Here is a 21,894-nt window from a genome sequence, read left to right on the forward strand (position 1 = left end):
TTTTTCTCTCAGCAAACAGACGAATATGCATGTGTGCGTGTGCGTCGCGTCAGCGACGGAAATTTTGGTGACCCTCTCGTCTCTCCAAATAAGGTGCTAAAATTCAGCACAGAGAACAAACTTCGTCTCTAAAAATTCCTACCTATGGGTTGTCATAGCTATTTTTAGCTTTGACATCACCAGGCTGCATTGAGTCTGTCCACTGCGTAGAAACGCGAGGAGACGGGGAGAAAATTTAAGTAAGTCTGACTGGTGCAACTAACATGACAACAGCTAGTTACCATGGAAAACGTTCTGGACGAGTAAACACATAAGACTACGCGTATCATTGTATATTAGTTACGTTGTTAAGTTCAGTGCTTTAACACATTAAAATTGCGTTAATAACAATGAAAATGTCTTAACAAGAAAATTTGAAATCTCAATACGTTTGCACGTGATTGTTTATTTTAAAATCGTCTTGACGATAAGAAGCAGCAGAGCAGTGAAAAGCGTCCAACCTATTGGAAAGAAGATAGAATGATAGCAAGGGAATTCACCCCGCAACCTTCAGGACCCCCCTGGAACCACCAAAAAATGATTTCTTTCAGTATCAAAGCGAGTGAAAAGTGACAGTGCGAAATAATGGAAAATAACGATGTAGTGAAATACAACCAGTGACCAGCGATTACCGCGCCTTCGGCGATTGCAATACGAAAAATTGGGTTTAATGCTAAATTTCATTATCATATTCAGTCATTTAAAGTGCCAAATGCAAAGTAATATGTGTTTGTGCTGTTTTAGTGTTGTTAATTAAAGTGAAAAGTGAAATCTTGCGTATTCTTTACCAAAATAATTAAGTTTCTAGTTTTAAGAAATAATCTAATTTACTTTTCTTTTCAGCACAAATAACCAGTGCCCATGCAACGTAATAATTTTCACATTATTAAATTGTATCGGCATTGTGAATACAATTAAAATCAGCTTTTATGTCTTTTTCCCAAAACGGATCTAACCCTAACTGTGAACCGTGTTGTCCAATGGATATATGGTCGGCTTTGGCTAATTGTTATCGAAGTCTAAAGGAGACGCACGAAAGATAAAGGATCGAATCCCGGACCGTAGTAAATGACCAAGCCCTCCTAGGGAACCGCAGGACACGAACCACTTACTGTCATAAAATGGCTTATCCCGAACAGGGACGTACAAGGTTTGAACCCCGATACTGTCATATGTATTCGAGAATTAGAGAAGCGCTTTGCCTCTTTTTTCGTAATACACATGAATTTTGAAACTAGAAACATTTTCGTGCGTACAAGTGTCCATAAGACAATTTCATTAGTATCATATTATGTTTTATTTTATGTTTTATTAAGGTGTACTACTAACTAACTAACTAACTAACTCTATGGCCTATGGAACCCGGAGGTTCAGTGCCGCGTTCACAAAAGCTCTCCACTGACTTCTATCCTTAGCTAATTGCATCCAGTTTCTACTTTGTATTCCTATCTCTGCGAGATCCATCTTAATATTGTCCTCCCATCTGCGCCTATGTCTTCCTAATGGTCGTTTTCCTATGGGTCTACCAGTCAAGACTTTGAAAGCGTTTCTACTTTCTTCCACTCTAGCTACATGACCTGCCCACCTAAGCCTCCTAGACTTGACGACCCTAACAATGTTGGGTAAACCGTATAAACTATGTAGTTCCTCGTTATGAAGCTTCCGCCATTCCCCATTCTCGTTCCTCTTGGGTCCGAATATTCTTCTCAGGATCCTGTTCTCAAATACTTTCAGTCTATGTTCTTCCCTCAGAGTAAGCGACCATGTTTCGCAACCATACAGAACAACAGGCATGATTATCGTTTTATATATTTTAAGCTTCAAATTCCTCGACAGAATTCGCGACGACAAGAGATTTTGAACCGAATAGTAACACGAATTCCCTGCTTTTAGTCGACATTTAATTTCTTCGTGAATATGATTTTCGTCTGTTAATATTGATCCTAAATATTTTAAAGTATCTACTTTATCAAAAGCATTATTTAATATTTTAACGCCTCCACAATTTGCCGTATTACGGTCCCGACGCACTTCCATGCAAGGTGTACTACAAGGAAAGAAAAGAGAGAAAGAACGCTATAGTTAAAGAAGGAAATTCAGGGGCGCAATTCTTACATTAGCAAAGCAGTGTGCCCAACTAGCGAGGGAAAATTTTTGTGATGTTAGCGACTGGAAATTTTGGGGTTAATACGTTAAATTTCGTATGGTTGATCAATTACCTAAAAGATTGCCCTATTTTCAAAAGTCGTTTTTATTCTATAGTGCGAGAACTAATAAAAACAAACTTAGTCAAGTCATGGGAAACTTACGATCTCCTTAAACATTTATGTTAAGTGGAACAGTTATTTTTAGAACCATGCTTAGTTTTTAAACCGTGGAATCTAATTTATTTTCTAACATGAATATCAATTTCGCGTCAGATGTCTACCATTATATACTCATTCAAAGCATATATACTTACGACACATCTACATTACTGTGAAGAGAGTCAGATTTCTTGAGAAGCACCACTAACTGGAAAGAATTATGTTCATTTGAAATCAACGAATTCTGTGCTAACCTACAGTTTTAAAAATGTCTCAAATGATTCAACTGTGTTTTGCACTACACAATTGCTAGTAGATTACATATGTATAATGATCAACACAACAATAAAAAGGAAAATTGTTAATCAATACTAGTTTCAAGAATATAATATTCAATATAATTCCTTCACTATGTGATTTAATAGCGTTTTCCTTGGAGCAAATTACCACGTTTATATATGTAATTAAATAAAAAAATCCAAAACCATATTTAAATATATTATCTTAGCTGGTAGCACTCAATAATTTACAAGGTTAAATAGATAATTCTTTAAATATCACAATAGCCATTACTCAATAAATTGTAGTAATTGTTAGACAAAGAAATTAACAAAATATTTACAAACGTACGGAAGCTAACAAGTTATCTTTAGTATATTCAAAACAATAATACAACGAGACACACAAATACAGCAAATATTCATAGAAGCGTAGAATAATTTAATTTTCAGGATCCTTCTTCACGGTCAGAATATTTTCATAAGAATCAAGCAAAAGTAAAAGTAACACAATTCTATTAATATAAATATTGCTGCTACTATATAAGAATTACACATTTCAGTATATTTTTTCTTTTATTTTCTTAAGTAATATATAATTTCTTCTAAAGTGAGTTGCAGAGCGCTATTTCTTCTCGCCGATCTGATGTACTTCGTGCGTGATTTCAACATCCCAATGGTAGTCAAAACACATTTCAACTTACATTTTAATTTAACGATCATTAATTACTTATCGTAACACAAAAACAAGACAAATACATTAAAATGAGAGAAAAGAGTTGTTCGTTCAAGTTTAGTGTTCTTTTTCAATTTTAAAGCTACGTGAAACTTGGCTGTAATGTTTAACGCCGTCAGCTGCTTTATGGCCACGTGCTTTAATCTAAAGAGTATTCCAACAGATATCGAATCTGGGACGCGATATTAAGTCACTCCTCCACCAGTCACAATTTATAGAATGTGACCAATTAGGCAAAGTATAGGGTGGCCCAAAAGTATGGCATTACCTAATAATTGGTAAAGGCTGAAAAATATAACCAAAATCTGTCATCTTGAAGTCCACTATTCTGAATTACACGCAAGTGTCTTAAATAGAAATCGTAGAATGTAATGTGTCCTGTTAATACCAAAATCTTGCAAGAATTAAATGGAACTGTTCGCTTTTCTCAAGCATTACCCATTACGATGTTTCCTTGTTTGTATTTTAGCAGGTGACTTACTATACAAAATGGCCTGGCCACATGCAGATTGCATTGAAATGTTTCTGATTTCTGCAGAACGAAGCGCCAGGGTGATTGGAGACGATTTTATCCTCACTCATTCTTATAGATCTCTTATTAGCAATGGTTCTGTTTTCAAGGTTCTGAAGAAATTCCAAGAAATCAGATTTGTGTCATATAGACCCCAAACAAGTAGACTACGCATGGCGACAGATAAGGCAATGTTGCGTGATTCAGTAAAAGTCCCCATGTTAAGCGTGGGTAGTGTAGCCCGTAAGCTACGTTCGTCTCATTTCAATCATGCGTATTATGAAAGTGAATATGTTGCAATCTATCGGCAGTTCCGTAATGCGTAGATGTCAGAAAAATGCTGCAGAATGGCCATATCGTTCCCCTGATCTGATGCCACTAGTCTGTTACATGTGGGACCATGTAAATTATGAAAAATGAAATGAAATGAAATCTTTAAGTTTAACCCTTAACGAGTTTTCGTAACCATTTGGTTACACATTTTTTGATTTTGCCTATTGGGTTGAAGAGTGTTTTATTTCCGTGTTGTTCGTTGTAGTTATGTGTGTACATACTTTCTGCGATGGGAGTGCAGCTATTGCCCCCTTGTGACAACTCTGGTGAATTTTATGCGGGAAGTAGTGTATGAATATGTTGTTATTTTGCAAGCAGTGCTGGAAGCAAACAAAAAATATTAAATAATGAAGGTAAGCAGTTTTTGTTTTTTACTTTTCTCGATATGTTCTTGTTTGTAAGTCATTGCCCAACAATGTGCAAAATTAAAAACAGCATAATGTCAAAAATTTATTACTATTTACGAAAAAAATATACTACGTAACAATTTGGTTACATTGGCCGGTAACGGATCAAACGTATACTTTGTACAGAAAAATACAATATATTGGACTAGCTTATATTGATGTATCATTTGATATTTTTTAGAGAAAATCTAACGTGAAAAAGAAATATAGTACTCTGTTTATTCGTCACATTTTAAATTTCATACAGAGGCTCAGTATGGAATATATATATATATATATATATATATATATATATATATATATATATATATATATATATATATATATATATATATATATATCTACATGTGTGTATAAATAAGTTTTACTGTGAAGTCTCATGTCAGATGCAAAGGAGAAATATTGTGATAGACTATTTACATTTTTGCAGGTGTCTGTGTTTCGGCAAAAATGGATGAAGAACGTACCTCCGTTGATATATCCTATGGAAGGAAACTAAGCATAAGGCCAACAGTAGTGATCTTTTTCTCTTCTAATATATCGGATTTCGGAACCTCGGATTCAGAACCTGATCTTACTTTCAGTGATTCAGATCCAGATTATATACCTGAGATACAGTACAGAGTGAGGCATCAGTCCGTTAATACTTCTCTAGCACAGGAACATCTTGGCATTCACATTTGGTTCATAGTATATGTTTTTCGGGTGGGTAATGGACCATATTGTTTGACATGGTTGCCCTGGCGGCCATCTTGGAAGCCGTAATCTTGGATCCAACTTTGGATTTTTAAAATGGAAGGGGATAAGTGGAGTATCATTTGATACGACCTCAATTTCACGGAAACAGTGATACAGACTACTTCACCTGCCGTTATTGGTTCAGAAGTAATTTTGTCACAAAGTGTGAAAATTTAGCATTACAGCATTATTTGCTCTATGTGCTATCCTTCTTGAGCAAGACAAACTGCAAAGCGCCTCTGCCAATCCACTTGGATTCGCAACAGCATGTCAAAGGTTTCACAACATTGCAAAATTCTCTGCTTCAGATGGTGGATATCATGGATGGGTTCTTGATAAGTAAGGTTCCTCAGATGATAGCAGAGGAAGAGCTCTACTGGCGTAAAATCTGGACCACTCTATCCGTCTCCGTCGCCCATTCCAATGTCCCGGAAATGGCCTATCGAGCCATTGGCGTGAACATAAGACATAGTGAGGTGGAGCTCCGTCTTGCTGAAAAATTATGGGAAATCACTGTCCTCATTCAAGATAGAGGAGTCTGAGTTTTTAGTCACAAGTGTGAAATTACTGCAATATTTGAAGGATGTAATGAAAATCTCAACTCTTCCAACAAAGAGACAAAATTGTTTAGGAGGCAGGAGATAAGTTTTTTTTTAATCTTCTGAGGCAAACACATTAGAAGTGTAGACAAGTAAAACATGTTCATAGAACTCTGCCGTACACCAATTGAATCAAAACGATGGTGTCTTAGAATTTTTGGGTACATGCTAGATTTAGTTGTTGTAAACAGCTGGTTACCTTACAAAAGAGAGTGTAACGTACTTGGTAAATCATCCAGACATTTTAAAGTGTTTAGGGCTGATACTGCATCTGCACTAGTATCATGCAGAAAGCCTAACAAGAGAGACCATCTTTAGAAAGCTTGGGCGAACCTCAAGTGAAAATATGTCGACCTGTTGCTACGTGACCATGTGATGATACAAGGAAAGTGTTTGTTGCTCACTGGCCAGCCCACACATATAAAGGAAAACGTCGTTTTGGTAAGTCGGGAGTAACAAGCTCACTAAAGAATACCTTTATGCAGTTCCATCTGTAAGTATATGTATCACGATAAGGAATGTTTTGTCACTTGGTAATTGATATCCTTTCTAGACCCCTAAGTCACTGTTACACTACGTTGATATATTCAAATTTAAAAATATAAAAAATGAAATAAAAAGAATATTCTATAAACCTACGCATATATTTGAATATCATATTTATTCAATCTGTATTTTCAGCGAAATGTAAATATTATTATTTTTTCTACGTGGAATCATAGATAGTACCTTACATTTTCTTATAAATTAATATTCCAGATTTAGATGTTAAATCCTATAAAGTAAATAACTCTTACCATGTTTCATTTATTTCTCCTTTCTTAAGAGACTATTTTTCTTCATTACTATATGGCTACAAGTACTCAAAAATAACTTTACGGAAAACTGTGCAAAGTAACCATTTGGACACAGCTCAGTTCTCGAAAACTATTGGCGGGAAAATTTAGAAAACTACGTTCAAATGATATACAAACCAAATAGACGACATACTGCAAATATCATAATTTTTTGATAATTTTCAAAGGTAGTGAACTGTTAAGGGTTAACGTCCCACGATTATGTCGGTTAGGCTAAAGGAGACGGTGATAATAAGAGATGAGTGAAATGGTGGAATGAAGAAAGTGGGAGGAAGCGGGAGAACCCCGAGAAAACCAACGAGCACGGTGTTTGTCCACCACAAAGTCCACACGGCGCGAGCCTGGATCGAACCAGGGACCCCAAGCACCGGAGGTGAACGCTCTACCACTGAGCCACCGCGCCCCCCTCATGTAAAGTATATAGCATATGGAGTGGAAATAATTGATGTTAATCATTGCAAGGAACTAATTGTGGACGCATCTCCCAACATTACAGCCCGCAGTTTGCGCAAGGCTTTGCGTAATTAGATACTCAGAATTCATTTGACAATCCATCTGAATGGGGTATATATTAAAAACCTCCTGTACGTTTGCGTGGTCCTTACCATACGACTAACCTCTTTTCTTGGAGACTCATAAAAATATAGCCAGAATTTCATAACAGATAGCGCTAAAAATCGAATAACAGTGCTATTCAATTTCTTAAACGTTATTACGATATCACACACTGGGAATACAATTTAACGCAATTGCGTTAAATTCTAGGTAACGGACGTCATTGTGATGTGACATCAAATATTTCGGAATCCCTGTTTCTTATCTACGGTATTACCAAGATTATATTTTGTACCATTTACTACTTACTAGGGAGTTTCCAAACTGTACAGTAAAGCTCGCACAGATCATATTCAGTATCAATTTTAATAAACGCGACTTGAACTATTACAATTCGCGGCAGCCATGGTTTCTAATAAAATGACGAACTTTGGAATACCTATTTGACATATCTGGTAGTAAAAATTCAAACAAAATGACAAATTATTCCGTTTGCGTACCAACTTAAGGTCTACCATACCCATGTATTCAATAAAGAGTAGTAAATAAAGATTATGGTCCGAATCTCTTCACACTCATTAAGCATTACTGTACTAATAACAAGGCTCGAATTTAAGGGAATTTTTTTGCTAAATCAGGGTGCACTTTTTTCATCTCCGTGACTTAAAATGTGTACCTTTAAATATTTTTTTCTACGAAAAGTCTTACCACATTCCTGACAAGAATAAGGTTTTTCATCTGTATGTATTAACATATGATCCCTCAAAACACCATGATGTCGAAAAGACTTTCCACATTCAGGACATGAAAATGGTCTTTCTTGCTTGTGGATAACTTTGTGTCGTTTCAAGTCATTAAATGATTTTCCACATTCATCGCAAGAATACTTTTTAGTACCTTCATGCACCGACATATGGCGTTTTAATTTGCTTCTTTCTCGAAACGTTTTAAAACACTCCTTACACCAATATGGCTTCTCACCTGTATGAATTAGTCTATGAGTTTTCAAATGTTTAATCTCACGAAACGCCTTACCACATTGCTCACAGGCAAACGGTTTTTCATTTGTATGAACTGATATGTGGCGTTTCAAATCTGCATTCCAACGAAACCTTGTACCACATTCCTCACAACTATATGGTTTCAGATCTGTATGAGTTAACATATGTCGTTTCAAATACCGGAGCGAACGGAACGATTTTCCACATTGTTCACAAGAAAAGGGTCTAGCATCACTATGGATTAACATGTGCCGCTTTAAGTCAGTACTCCAACCATACGATTTACCACACTCCTCACAGGAATAGCGTTTATGGTCTCTATCGCTCGACACTTGCTCAATCAATTGACTAGTCTGAGAAGATGACTTTTGACATTGATCTGAATACTGATCAGCCATCAAAATTTCAACACTCATATGGGCAGATAAATGTATCTTTAAATCCAAATTCCGTGAAAAACTCATACTACAATGTTTACAGATATAATCATATCCTGGTATGTGAGTGACAGTATCTTCCTCATCGCCTTCGTGTTGCCTAATACACAAGAGAACGAACATGGCGTTAATATAAGAACGAATTACGTTTACAAGTGTAACTGCGTAACTTATGCACTAAATTGGTTCACAATAATTTTTCTTCCTCATGCGCGAAAATTAATATCCTTTTCCTAACTGTCTGTTTATTAAATAATGTTTGATTGTTTGAGATTAGCGTTCGTTGTCGGAATCAAATTTATATGAAGAGCGGATCGTCAATTTAAGGTGCGTTTCCAACAACAAAATGCGTTCAGATTTTAACTCTTTCGCTTGCGCAATCGAACGCGGAACAATTTCCACCAAATGAAAGCGAACTAACTCCCTAAACCAGTAGAGAATGCACTATTTGCGAAATAAATATACAGACTAATAATATTGGCGAGTATGAACAAGAGCATTCTATCAAAAAACATGTTTACTAGTTGACGTGCTTTTCTCCGTCCAAAATATTCGATAAGAACATCGTCGATATCTCTTTCTTCCTTCAATTAAACGAAAGGAACTTTGATATTCCTTGTAAACTAAAGCAACTACTAATGAATGGTATTTAAGTGCAGCATTAGTAGCAATACCTGGTGTCAGAAAGGGAATATATACTCACGAGCGAGCTGAAATATGTTGTTTTTCTGAAGCGGAAATATCCCATCTATCGCATATTTATTAAAATTAAATTATCGGATTCAATCATACGCATTCAGTGTGATAATTATGTGCAAACCAATAAACGATCTTCGCAAAGAATCGAGTATGCACAAAGAATTACGTAGTATTTTGGGTACTGAAAAGAGAGACTTGAAATTCAAAAATTGAAGCCAATTGTGGTGAAAAGGACTGAAACTTAGCTGAAAATGGAATGAAGCCTTTAAGTTTTACGTCCCACGATTTTGCCGATTAGGCTAAAGGAGACGGTGATCATGAAAGATGAGTGAAATAGTGGAATGAAGAAAGTGGGAGGAAACGGGAGAACCCCGAGAAAACCCACGAGTAAAGTGTTTGTCCACCACAAAGTCCACATGGCGCGAGCTGGGATCGAACCAGGGACCCCAAGCACTGGAGGTGAACGCTCTACCACTGAGCCATCGCGCCCCCCTGAAACTTGGCTGAATTTGCGCAGTGAATATATTTTATACTTTCGATGTTTCAAATAATCTGACAATTACACGCATTCAAGTTTACCAAATTTATTACTAAAATGCATCGCTGGTATAATAAACGATATTTCCTCTAAAAACCTAAGTAAGTTAAAACAGAGGACGACACTAAGTAAAGAATTTAGTTTTGAATTACGATTAACTTATTTCATTGACTGATCATACTATGTAATCGTTGGATATAGCGCATTATACAAGGAAATGAAATTGAATATTAAAACAACATCTTCAAGAAAATTCAGACACTTGTAATCTAACAAGAAAACTTGTGAAATATCCTACAAACACATTGACAAATAAAAGGAATACATTTTTGAGTTATTCAATATATACAAAGGATTCGTATAGGTAATAACACAACATATGTTACAGGTAAGTCCTGGCCAACAATGTTATGTCTTGTATACAGTCCTTGCAGTCAAAAGCTTACCTAAAAACCTGTTTAACGGTCTCTGTGCTAGCAGGACCTAAGGAGGAAATCTTTTGTCGCATCACCAAAAGATATATTCGAAATCAGTAAAAACACATGAAACTATAATGAGTTTGAAAGAATAGCAAACTAACAATCTCGCAACGCACGATATCTTCTCCACGAATCTTGGAAGGAAATGAGAAACTACTTAGACTGCCAGGTAATAAACATTAGTCGATGGAACCTTACCAAAAATACAAAAGTACCAATAATACATAATGTTGTATAACACTGTTAACATATATTCCAGTTTCACTTTTTATTAGGATTCAAGTAAAAGTTTTGAAACCAATGAAGCATCTTCATAAAATCATAGATAGTAACTAACAGATATAATTAAACTAAATACCAAATGAACAATTTTTCTCAAAGATGTTGTAGCGAACCCAGAATGTGAGAAGGAAGCAACATGTCGACTGTTATGCGATAATGTGTGGTTTAGTTTACTGAAGTTAAGTAAACGAATCATGCTTAACAATATAGAAGTACACCGTGGGGGAATTTCATTTACATTTGCACATTGATGACCAAAAAATCCCATCGAAAGCATGACGTGCCGAGTATAGTTCTAAGTTTCTTGATAATATGGATTTTCCTCTGCCCATATGAGGACGTTCCTATCCCGTGAAGTACGACAAATAGTACACGCATTGGAAAAGAATAAAGCAATTTCATCAGGAATGGTGAGAAAGGCGTAGTCCTTCAACAAGATCCTGCACGCTTCCTACCAGCCGATTTAAGTCATCGTCGATTATTCATTGATGGCCATTGACCGAAATGCATGGAGGCCTAAACCCATTTTTATATGTAGCTGCACTGTGCTCCACGCAATTCCAAGTGCTGCAGAACGATTTTGGTCAATTTGCAGGATGTGCGCATTACTTATAACTAGTGCACGTTTTTTCGGATTAACGGACGACTAGAACAAGGAGCATCCAAAAAAAATTCCCAAGCGAAGAGCTTTCTTTTAAGAGATCAAAATCTGACGACTTGGTGATTCCTTTCCGAGAGCTTCACGAAGTCTATCCATGACCTTCGCCACATTTTGGTTGTTCTGTTTCCGTTCACGGACGCACATAATTCCCTCCAAAGTCAAAAATGTGGTATCTGTGATTGTTGGTCACCAAACAAGGAAAGACGAGGGAATTAACTGGTCAATGTACAGATTTTATTCTCTTACGTGGACAAGCAATCGTGTGGAAATTCACGTGAAGAGCACTGGTATTATATAAATAATCAAGATAGAATCGTAAATACTTTAACATCTCACCTTATATGGTTACACTCATTTAGATTGAGTGTACAGCAACTTTCTGATTACTCTGTACATATGCTCGTAAGGGCTTTGGCTTAATAAGCGAATATTTGTTAACTGTACAGCAAGCAACTTTCTTAAAACAAAAAAGAAAGAAAGAAAGAAAGAAAAACATCTCATTAAACTTTCTTTAGCCAATTTTGAGAAGTCACGTTAAAAAATTTCTAAAGAATTTCTAATCTAAATTTTCATGCAAATTGTATATAGAACAAATCGGAAGAAAATGTTTTCAGTAAATCAATTCGAGAATTCTATACCTAACAAATTCAAACCGGGAAGGACGTTTTAAATTCCTTCAGGAAATTAATACGAACTGTCAAATGAATTGTAAATATATTTCGTCAATAAACAAATCCTTAAATCTGTGATATTAAACGAATCCCGAAACTACTCAAACTAAAATATCCTTTACACAATTTTTTCAAATTTACACCAAATTCCATTCTTATAATTTCAAGAATGCATTTATGTTACTATAGTTATATTACAACATTATAAAAACGTTCATCAAACGAAACGCGAAGACTATATATTTATACCTACATGGAGAGCTACCCGGGGCAGCAATTTTTTTTAGGACTTATTTTCCCATATTTCACGTCTGAAAATTACAGAAATTTAACTCAAATCATATTGAGGGGGAAGCATATTTTAATGTCCTGGAGTAGCACAAAAATATATACCTCTCTCTCTGCAAATATTTTCTTTAGAATTCTTTTTAAATCGTTAAACTATCATTAACTGGAAAAAATAAGTTAGTATCTGTGAAGAAATTACAACATATGCACACGACTTGGCGATCGTAACAAGGACTTTACGAAACGAAATTTGAACATTTTAAATAAGGCGACTACTAATACTACAACAAGTGTGTCTACCTTTAGATATTTTACTCCATATTGGCTACTGAGAATAATATAAGTATTTTATACAACTCATGTGATTGCCATCACACCATATACTCTCGTTTGCTCAACATAAATCATTTTTCAAACTTTCAAGTTCCGAAATTAAAAAAAAAAAAATAATTAAAGTTATAGATAACGCACTTTCAATTTTATTTCAAATTAAGGTACAGCACAGGCACAAATAGGAACTTGTAAAACAATTTTTCTAATTACTTTTGGCTATGATTGTAGTAGCAGTTGTAACATCTTGTCCCGACTCAAACAAATTTTACTCTAACTTCACTTCCGAGCTACTACCTTTTTATTTACATCAAATCAAAATGAAATTCCAAAACTGATTGCACATCATCTCTGAGTCCTGAAAACCAAAAGAAATTATAAGGATTTCTTAAAAATTATTTTGAAACCTGTTCTTAAATTTATAAAACCTTATGATTCCAATTGGCTCTTTTAAGTTTTGTACTTAATTTATGAAATGTTCTTATCCCATTTATTGTTCTAACTTCTCCAAATTTTATTAATTCTTTTCCGTTCTGCAAGTTTCAATCTAGTTTTTCAATGCTTATATTTAGATCATGAACTTGAAACTAAGAAAGTCGTTACCGAAACTAGATTAAACCGAAGTCCTTCAAACGAGATTTCGTTAACGTTCATTTTTCAATTTCAAACGTTTGAATAATACTCGTTATTCGGAACGTACAGTATTGTGGTCAAACCGTAATTATTATTTATAGTTTCAACTTTTATTCTAACATTTTCCGACAACGCCCTTATAAAATGTTAGATGTTTTAAATTTAGGACAAAAAACGTTCATATCAATAAAGGACTTCCCAATCCTGAAAAAGAAGCATTACAAAGGATTTGACAACGGCAACTAAAATTTGAATTAGAATCAGAAATACTAAAGTGAAACTATTTCAAACTCAAAAGCTGCTATAAACATCGATACAATATAGAATATGATCTGTGAAGCTCTCATTGATTTCACATATCGCCTGTCAAAAGTTTCAATTTTAGGATAAAATATTTCGCAAATGGGAACTATATGTACACTCTCCTTCTTCCATATGTTCCGTAGTCATATTAAAATTTAAATGCATAACCTGGGATTTCGGACAGACTAATTGTGAGAGAGAGAGAAACGTGAAAATGCAAATATAAAAGATTCAAGTGTTAAGGAAGCAAAGTAAGAACCTTCTCGAAAATTTACGCCAACCAATAAAAATTTAAATGAGAAATCTAAATATGAATATAGATTGAGGAAAAACTGTCAAAGATTGATTAATCCTTGTGCTCCCATGAAGTTGTTGTCAAATTTTATCCTGCAGTTGAACAGAACTTCGGTAAGGGGAACTACCAAAATTCAAATGCATCAGTCAAAACTTGAGCCTTACAGCTATAATTAACTAAACGACACAGTACTATGAAAATTTTACTGGAACACTGAAATCCAATTTTAGGCGAGCATCAGATATTTCGATTAGAACAAAATTCTAAAGTTTTCAATGGGCGAAACGATATGTCGACATCAAATTTTAATTAGTGAACGAAATAAGTATCAAAAAATAACAGAAATTTAAGTACATTCATCAAATGTATGAATAGAAAATACACTTTGAACACAAAACTAATAAAGAGAACAAATTTTTCAAAATAGTGCTTAACGCGTTGTAAAATTCTCAGTATGCCAACCAAAATTACATGCGAAAACTACAAAAATGTAAGATCACCTGAATTTCAGTAAAACAGCTACACATTCGATAGAGAAAAGAATTTTAAAATTTTATGCCCAGTATTCTTATTTTATAAAAATTCTTACGGAAATTTCCATCGGGAAACTACAGACACTGGGCAAAGAAAATATTATATAGTACAAGGAAGAAAAATTAAATGACAAGAAATATGAAACTTCTATTCTTGTGTAGACTAAGCGATATTCGAATGAAGGAACTATAAACATGAAGAAGAAAATTCATTAAAGTCGTGTGAGAAAACCAGCAAACAGAACTTGATCGAAAAGAAATGCGGGCAACAAATATACAAAGGATGACTTTAAAATACCTATCTTAATAAGCCCACCTTTCTTGCTGGTCTAGTGACTATAGCACACAAATTTTATGCATGTGGTCCTGGGTTCGATTCCAAATGAAAGGATAAGAAAATTTGAACGCAAATGATGGATCGTATATGTCCTTAAATTGTAGGCCCACATCTCATAACTTCGGAGCTGAAAAGGACGCTAAACTTCAACAAGCTAACAGCAACAACTTAACAAAATCTGCACGCAGGTTCACTTACAAGATGTTCACATCAATTCAAGTTTACGAAAGATTGTAAATCAAATTAGAAAAATCATCATCAATACATTTCTTTCATGCATAGTAGTAGAGTAATATAGATGATTATTATGTATTTGTCTTACTAGTATAACTCTATAATCAACTTTGGAAACACTTTTTACCAAAGCAACAAATATATTTTCCACGACATCTACGAAATCGCTCATTATATAGAAAATAAGAAGTAAAAAGAAAAGAAAAAACACACACACTTATACTCTTATTAATCCTTACAACAAGTAACTTAATGTACTGTCATTCTTCCAGTGCTAGTACAAGTTCATTGTTGCAGGACTTGAATACTTTCATCACTGTAAACTGTATTATGAGTTTTGTGTAATCCTTGCTCTTTTCCACTATACTCTTACAAAGATATTCAATCTGAAGTGTGGGAAAAGTCCAATATTTTATGTATACATTTTATGTCTTTTTGAATATCTAACCATTGCCTAATCAATACACTTGTAAGTAAGTGAAACTGATTCAATACCGCGAAAGAACTTTCGTTATGTTTTAAGCTGTAAGAAGGTGAAAAATTATCTGTGAGGGAATTAGTAAATTATGGATATTTTAGTAGCTGATTAGGCAAGCAATGTTAAACTAGTATAAAATCTATCAGAATATGCGTGTTACGGAATTTAGCGTATTTAAGCGCCAGCTGTTAGAAAGGGTTAAGATATCAGCAGCTAATTTTAAGTATAGGTGGGCGTGATGTACGGTGTAAGACCAGATATAATTTCTCTTATATGTATCCGTATAAGCTTATACCTAACCTTTACAACAAATTATTAATTGCTCTTCAGACGAAGATGCAGGTAACACTGTTAGCCATCAATTTAGTTAAATAACAAAAGTAAAGTTCATCCTCAACTCTATTGCCTACTGGATCGCAACCTGTATCCTGTTTTCTTCTATCACTTAACAGCTTAGAAAATCACTGATGTACGTTTATTTTTGCGTATTGCACAATTAGAAGATAATCTCATAACGAATATCACAATTCTCGGTTGCTTCATCGCCCTAACCGCAATAAGACATATATCTTTGTACTTAAAGATTATATAAGGGGGTAGTTATCAACGCTCCAATCGCTGACTAATTTTTCTTAAATATAGTTTCAAATTAGTGTAGTTTGTACGTAAAACATGTATTCAAACTGTGAACATTCTTCTCTTATACAGGTATAAGGTAAGCTTATCTCAATGGGGTAAGTATTTATACAAGTGACAAGAATATTATGTCAGTTATATTTAAATGAATGTGGCAAATATAACTGGACACAACTCTAAGGCACTCCAAACCTAAATTCTAAAGGATGGTAAAAACGAACCAAAGGCTGTCAGATAAAACTGCTGTATCACCTGTAAGGAAATAATCATTTGAGAAAAATTAATAAGAGATCGTAACTTTTTTTTCTGAAAGTGAAACTGGTCAACAAACAATAAATTTATCACTGAGCCAGAATACAGATATCTCATTCAAAGAAGGTTTCAGGACAATATATGGAACATGCCGATGCACGTAAATAGCGAAAATAAGATTGTGGATGACAGCTAATGTACTTACAGTATTGTAACGAATGTAAATATTTCTCAAATTCTCATACTTAATAAAGAATATCGACTTTTGCAAATCATTAATGATTCAAATTTTCAGACATTCTATTGTATAAAAACTTGAGACAAAATTATTTGAATTTGACGAATGCCACATGTTTCATGGTAGTGATAGTGCATACTTGTACCTCGAAGTTTGTGAAGTGACATATTCTCGAAATTAAGGAGTATGCTTTGAATGCTTTTGTCCTAAAAGAAACTACTTCTAAACAGACGCTTTAACAGACAATATGAAAAGATGTACAAGAGGATAATTACAAGATAATTACAGGATAATTACAAGAGGATAATTATAAGTTGAAAAAAACTTTACAGTCCAAGTCTGTGTACATGCAACACACATCTTTACCAACGAACAGGTGTCAGACGGAAACACTGGTAACGTTGAAGAAAAGCAAAAAAATAGCTTATGTGACGTGAATAGAGACTAAGATGAAATTAATTATTGGTGTCCATTTCAGGATCACTCAGTAGTATATTTTTTAAGTGGAGGAGTGTGACGTGAATAGAGACTAGGATGAAATTTTTTTATTGTTTTACAAATGAAAGCGGTTTTCTTATAACCTTGATGTAAATACATGCATAGCAAAATAAGATCTACATATAATGAAATAAGTACCCTGTTCATTCACTCCCTCACAAGGAGTGAGCTATTCATACTTACGATAGTATAGTGGCATTGGTAGTCATAATATGTAAATAATACCTCAAGATTGCCATGTCACTACCATGTCACGGGGATTTTCATTATTGCTACTGGGAAATAGATCAATAATGACACTAGGAATCTAGCCTATCATTTTATTTACGGTAATCTGAATGAATTATAAAGATGAGCTTAGTTGGCCCTCACAACTAAATTAATCATTACATGAAAGCACGACGCGAATGTCGGCACAATATCTTGGACCAACAAGCTCATGAAACATGTACAATTATTTGCAATGAAATGCTATAAATTATTCCTGTCCATTATCTTGATCAATAACATGAATTCAAACCATTAAATCAAATAGTTTTGGACAGAAGCGTATTTAAAACCTGAATCAATTTCATATGCAAATTCAGATAATAGTACAATGTCAAATTACAAGTCCTGGCACATAGGCCTAAGGTGCTTGAGGAATGATTAGGATATATGCTACCTCTGGTAGTAATTCTTATGCATCTTAAGAAACAAATAAAGAATAATTCCAACATACATGTTTCCAAGTATAACATCCAACAATTGGTATGGAGAGACGGACAAAATCTATGCGAGTACTGAGTACGGATAACGCGACTAGTATAGTTTCATCCGAGAATGATCAACTGACCCCTAGTAAATTTTTACTAGTGTTTTTATACACAATTTGTTATTCTCTTCTATCTTCCTGTTCTCTATTTCTGGTCTTTCTTAACCACAAAATTGTTATTTCTTTGTGACGTCAATCAGGAAGTCCTTGCCTCTCTCGTCACAGGTATACTTTTCTATGGTCAGAAATAGTTGTTGCTTTCCCTTTCACTTCACTTTGTTTGTCCAAATAAGAGGATTATTTCCGTGAATCAACTTTCTAGGTATATTTTAAATCAATTGTTTTACTAAACAATAAAAAAATTTCATCCTAGTCTATTCACGTCACACTTAACATAAACATTTAGCAGCATAGACCAAGGACTACATTAACTCTTTTTAGATCACTTCTCCAACGGAAAGACCCGTCCCGCTTAAATTTCCTGTAACGGTCTCAAAGTTCTGAAATAAGGAAGGCAGCTGTTCCGTATGTATGAAATGCCAAAAACTCAGCACAAATCTACTGCAACATATTGTAAAGCATGGAAGTACTTCCACTATAATACGGTAGAATTGTAACACACACTATAATTGTGGAACATACTAGCAACATAAGAACGAAATATATACTGAGCTCACATTTTGATTTGGTTTATTGAAATAATTTTTATATCTATTCATGTGCATGGAACTTAATAAAAAGCTAAAAAGTTACATTTTTTGGCATGCTGAACCCAAAAATAAACAACTTTTCAAGTACTCTGGTTCCCGTTACCCGTTAAGTTTATTGCGCGAGAGTTTACTCCACATGTCGAAATAACAAATCTCATCCATTTTACATGCATCTACATTAAGTAATTGACACAGGCAACCTGAAGGATAAAATACTCTGTATATACAAATTACACTTCAATCTCCAGATTTTAAAATGCCTATTTACTTGTGCATTATTTATCCTAGTTTTACAACCATCCTCCGAGGATTTTCGGTTCTTTCTTAAAAGACGGAACACACTCTTGGTTTGTTATTCCTCCCATATTAAAGTAGGTCATCATATATAAAATTAGCTTTGTATGGATCCATGTGAATTTAAAAACATAAACGCTTAGCTTTATATATTTCCACAAACAGTCATTCCCCTACTTTTATAGGATTAATACCTCCAATGAATTTGATATAATCTGTCAACAATCATTGAAATATAACAAATAGATAACTACGTGTTTCTTTTCTGGATGGAGATAAGTACACAAATAAAGGTATTCGGGTTTTAAAACCAATGTCAAATTGTCACTGCACACCACTATTCTATTATTATCGTATTGACAGTAGGAGCTGAAGGCATACCTTCAAGTGAGAAGCACAACCACTTACTTGCAGGGAAATATTATTATAAAAAAATATTAAAGCAGATTAATAAAATTAACATTACCTTGCAACTTGGTCTTCAGTTACATCACCTTCCTTATTTGCAATTATGCCAGTTGAAAAGGCTTTACCAGGTTCCTTAGAAATCTCATTTACTTCTGTTTTCAACTCAATTCGAGAATCACTTAATACGCATGCGTCATCTTTCACATCAAATTTTGACTTCGGAGAAAGAACGTCTGAATTCGCTTTTGAAGTAAAAGAACTGCTTTCATACTTTGTGACATTTCTGTCCACGACGTCTGGTGATAGTGATTTTGTGTCAACATTGGCATCTCTGATATCCGATAGGATTGCTCCTTTGTTTTCACTGAAATTTTCATTTTCAATAACACTCTCCTCCTTAATGTTTAATAACAATGATTTTGCGTTTTCAATAGTATCTTCAGTTTTTAAATTTGGTAAAACTGGTTCTGCATTTTCAGTGAAACATATGTTTTCTTTAATTGATGAAACTGATTGTTCCCTTCCAGTGATGTTTTCTATTTTCGTGGTTTGTGATACTGATTTCGCGTAGCCAGTGATATTTTCACCATCACAATCCGGTAACAATGAGTTTGTATTTTCAGTGTATTCTACTGGTTCTTCTTTTATATAAACAGTAACTTGCACACAAGTTTCAGATTCAATGGAATGTTCTCCACTACTAATACTGAGCTCTGATTCCATCTGGAATTTAGGGTGAATTCTTATTAATCAACAAACACATGAAATTTAAGACCACATATATAAATTTATCGTTCAACATTTCTAACTCTCAGCACATTTTTGCAACAGAAAATCCACCAATATGTACAATAAAACAATATACAACAAAAATATATATCCTCAGGTTGTCCCAGGAGGACGGGGCGATATTTTGGAAAATGGTAGTATGGGTGATTCTAAACAAAATAGTTCATATGAACATAGGTCCTAATCTAAACGGTTTGAAAGCTACAGGTTCAGAACCATTTTTGACATTATGCTGCGTATTGCTCACCCTGTATTTACTCTACTGAGATTAAACAAAGTAAACTTGAAAGGTGATGGAATTGCTTTTCGAACGATATGCAACATGTGGCAGTGGCATCTTTTGAAGGGAAGTTATTGAGGGAAATTTGGGAAAGTTAACGTTATTTAAAGTAATTGGATGGCAAGACTGATTTCCAAATATCCTTCAATACTTCCCTTCCAAAGACACCACATACTGCATACCGTTCGAAAGGCCATATAATTGTCTTTGAAATCCGCTATGTCTTATCTCTGTAGAATAACCACAAGGTGAGGAATATGCAACATAAAGTCAAAAATGGTTCACAACTTGTAGCTCACAAACCGTTGAGATTAGGACCCACGTTTGTGTGATTTTTTTTTTTTTTTTTTTTGCTTAGAATCACCCATACTACCATTTTCCGAAGCAATGTCCGTTTCTGCTGGGACACTTCTAAGAGCTTTCCCGAAATAATAAACGAACAAAAATAACAGCCTTCTTCACTTTAATACGAGATACACTAAAATAGATAGGAAAATATAATTATTTATTATTTATTTGTCTATACACAACTAAATAAACTTCAAAAATGTAACAAAAATGTATGTAATAATATTTTACGTAATGTTGAACTGTAACGTAAATAGATTGACAAAAGTTACGGGTGATTTTAACACGACATACACATACAAGGGAGTCAATTGACAATTGCGTTATATTCAAATTCAAAGAGAACTGTTTTCGAAAGGGTGAATATTTGCCTCTTGTAATCCACAAACAGGTAACTGTTCCAACGACCCTCTTAATAAATAGGTATACGAAAAGCTGTTCTGCCACAAGCAATGCTAAACTTTAGTTTACGGCATATACCAAAAATATCTAACCGCTCATCAAACATACAAAAATAATTTTAAAAAGAACTCCTTATTCAATTAATTTTAGGTTCTACAAATCTTAGTTGGGACAGTGTTTATGAGAGATTATTTCCATCCTTTTACAGAGCTATGCTATAAAAATGAAACACACATACAATAAAAGCTATTAACTTGGTAAGCTCCCTAGCTTGACCAACTACCTATATTGGCTTCTTGGAACCTGGATTTTCTCGGAGGACATACACTACTTACTACGCTGTAAGACAGCCACCTGACTACCGTCGAATTTGGCCGGATTGTTACAACACGACTGCTATGTTGTAATGTTAAATTCATCCCTGTATACTGATCGCAAGCATAATCTTTATTTCACGGAAACACTTTCAGAACATACTTTATGGGTTGGCGTTCCACACGGTCAGTAGACCATATTCTCAAATCAAAAAATATTCAAATAGGAATACGGCATAGGGTGCTGTTTTTTAGTGCTTATATCACTCTAGTAAGCGACTATATCAACAGATTGATAAATTTAAGGGTTCTAATGTATGCTCTATATTACGAGACAATTTTTTCGTTTAGTCCAAACGCATGAAGATGGTTACTTTCGTCGGACTTGCAATTCTGTTCTGTCTCGGGTTGTG

At 34.4% G+C, this 21,894-nt stretch overlaps 1 protein-coding gene and 1 non-coding gene across 5 annotated transcripts in view; both read right to left on the minus strand.

The window, feature by feature from the left end:
• LOC145691023 (uncharacterized) overlaps positions 1-21,894 on the minus strand; it is a 74,326-nt gene that overhangs the window by 32,861 nt on the left and 19,571 nt on the right. Inside the window, exons 2-3 of one of the 4 annotated variants that reach the window (XM_081766567.1) lie at positions 19,407-20,071; positions 6,564-8,897 (exon numbers count right to left, since the gene is read on the minus strand). In XM_081766567.1, coding sequence (XP_081622693.1) covers positions 7,994-8,897; positions 19,407-20,071 — 1,569 coding nt within the window. In that variant the 3' untranslated portion in view covers positions 6,564-7,993. Of the gene's footprint in view, positions 1-6,563; positions 8,898-19,406; positions 20,072-21,894 lie in introns of those variants that run through there. The other 3 variants (XM_081766566.1, XM_081766571.1, XM_081766568.1) reach the window with 3 other exon arrangements.
• TRNAW-CCA (transfer RNA tryptophan (anticodon CCA)) lies at positions 9,914-9,985 on the minus strand. Its single transcript has one exon. It is a non-coding gene; the product is annotated as a tRNA-Trp (tRNA).

The sequence above is a fragment of the Thermobia domestica genome, chromosome 7 (assembly GCF_964235325.1).
Source record: "Thermobia domestica chromosome 7, izTheDome1.hap1.1, whole genome shotgun sequence".
Lineage (NCBI taxonomy): Eukaryota > Metazoa > Arthropoda > Insecta > Zygentoma > Lepismatidae > Thermobia > Thermobia domestica.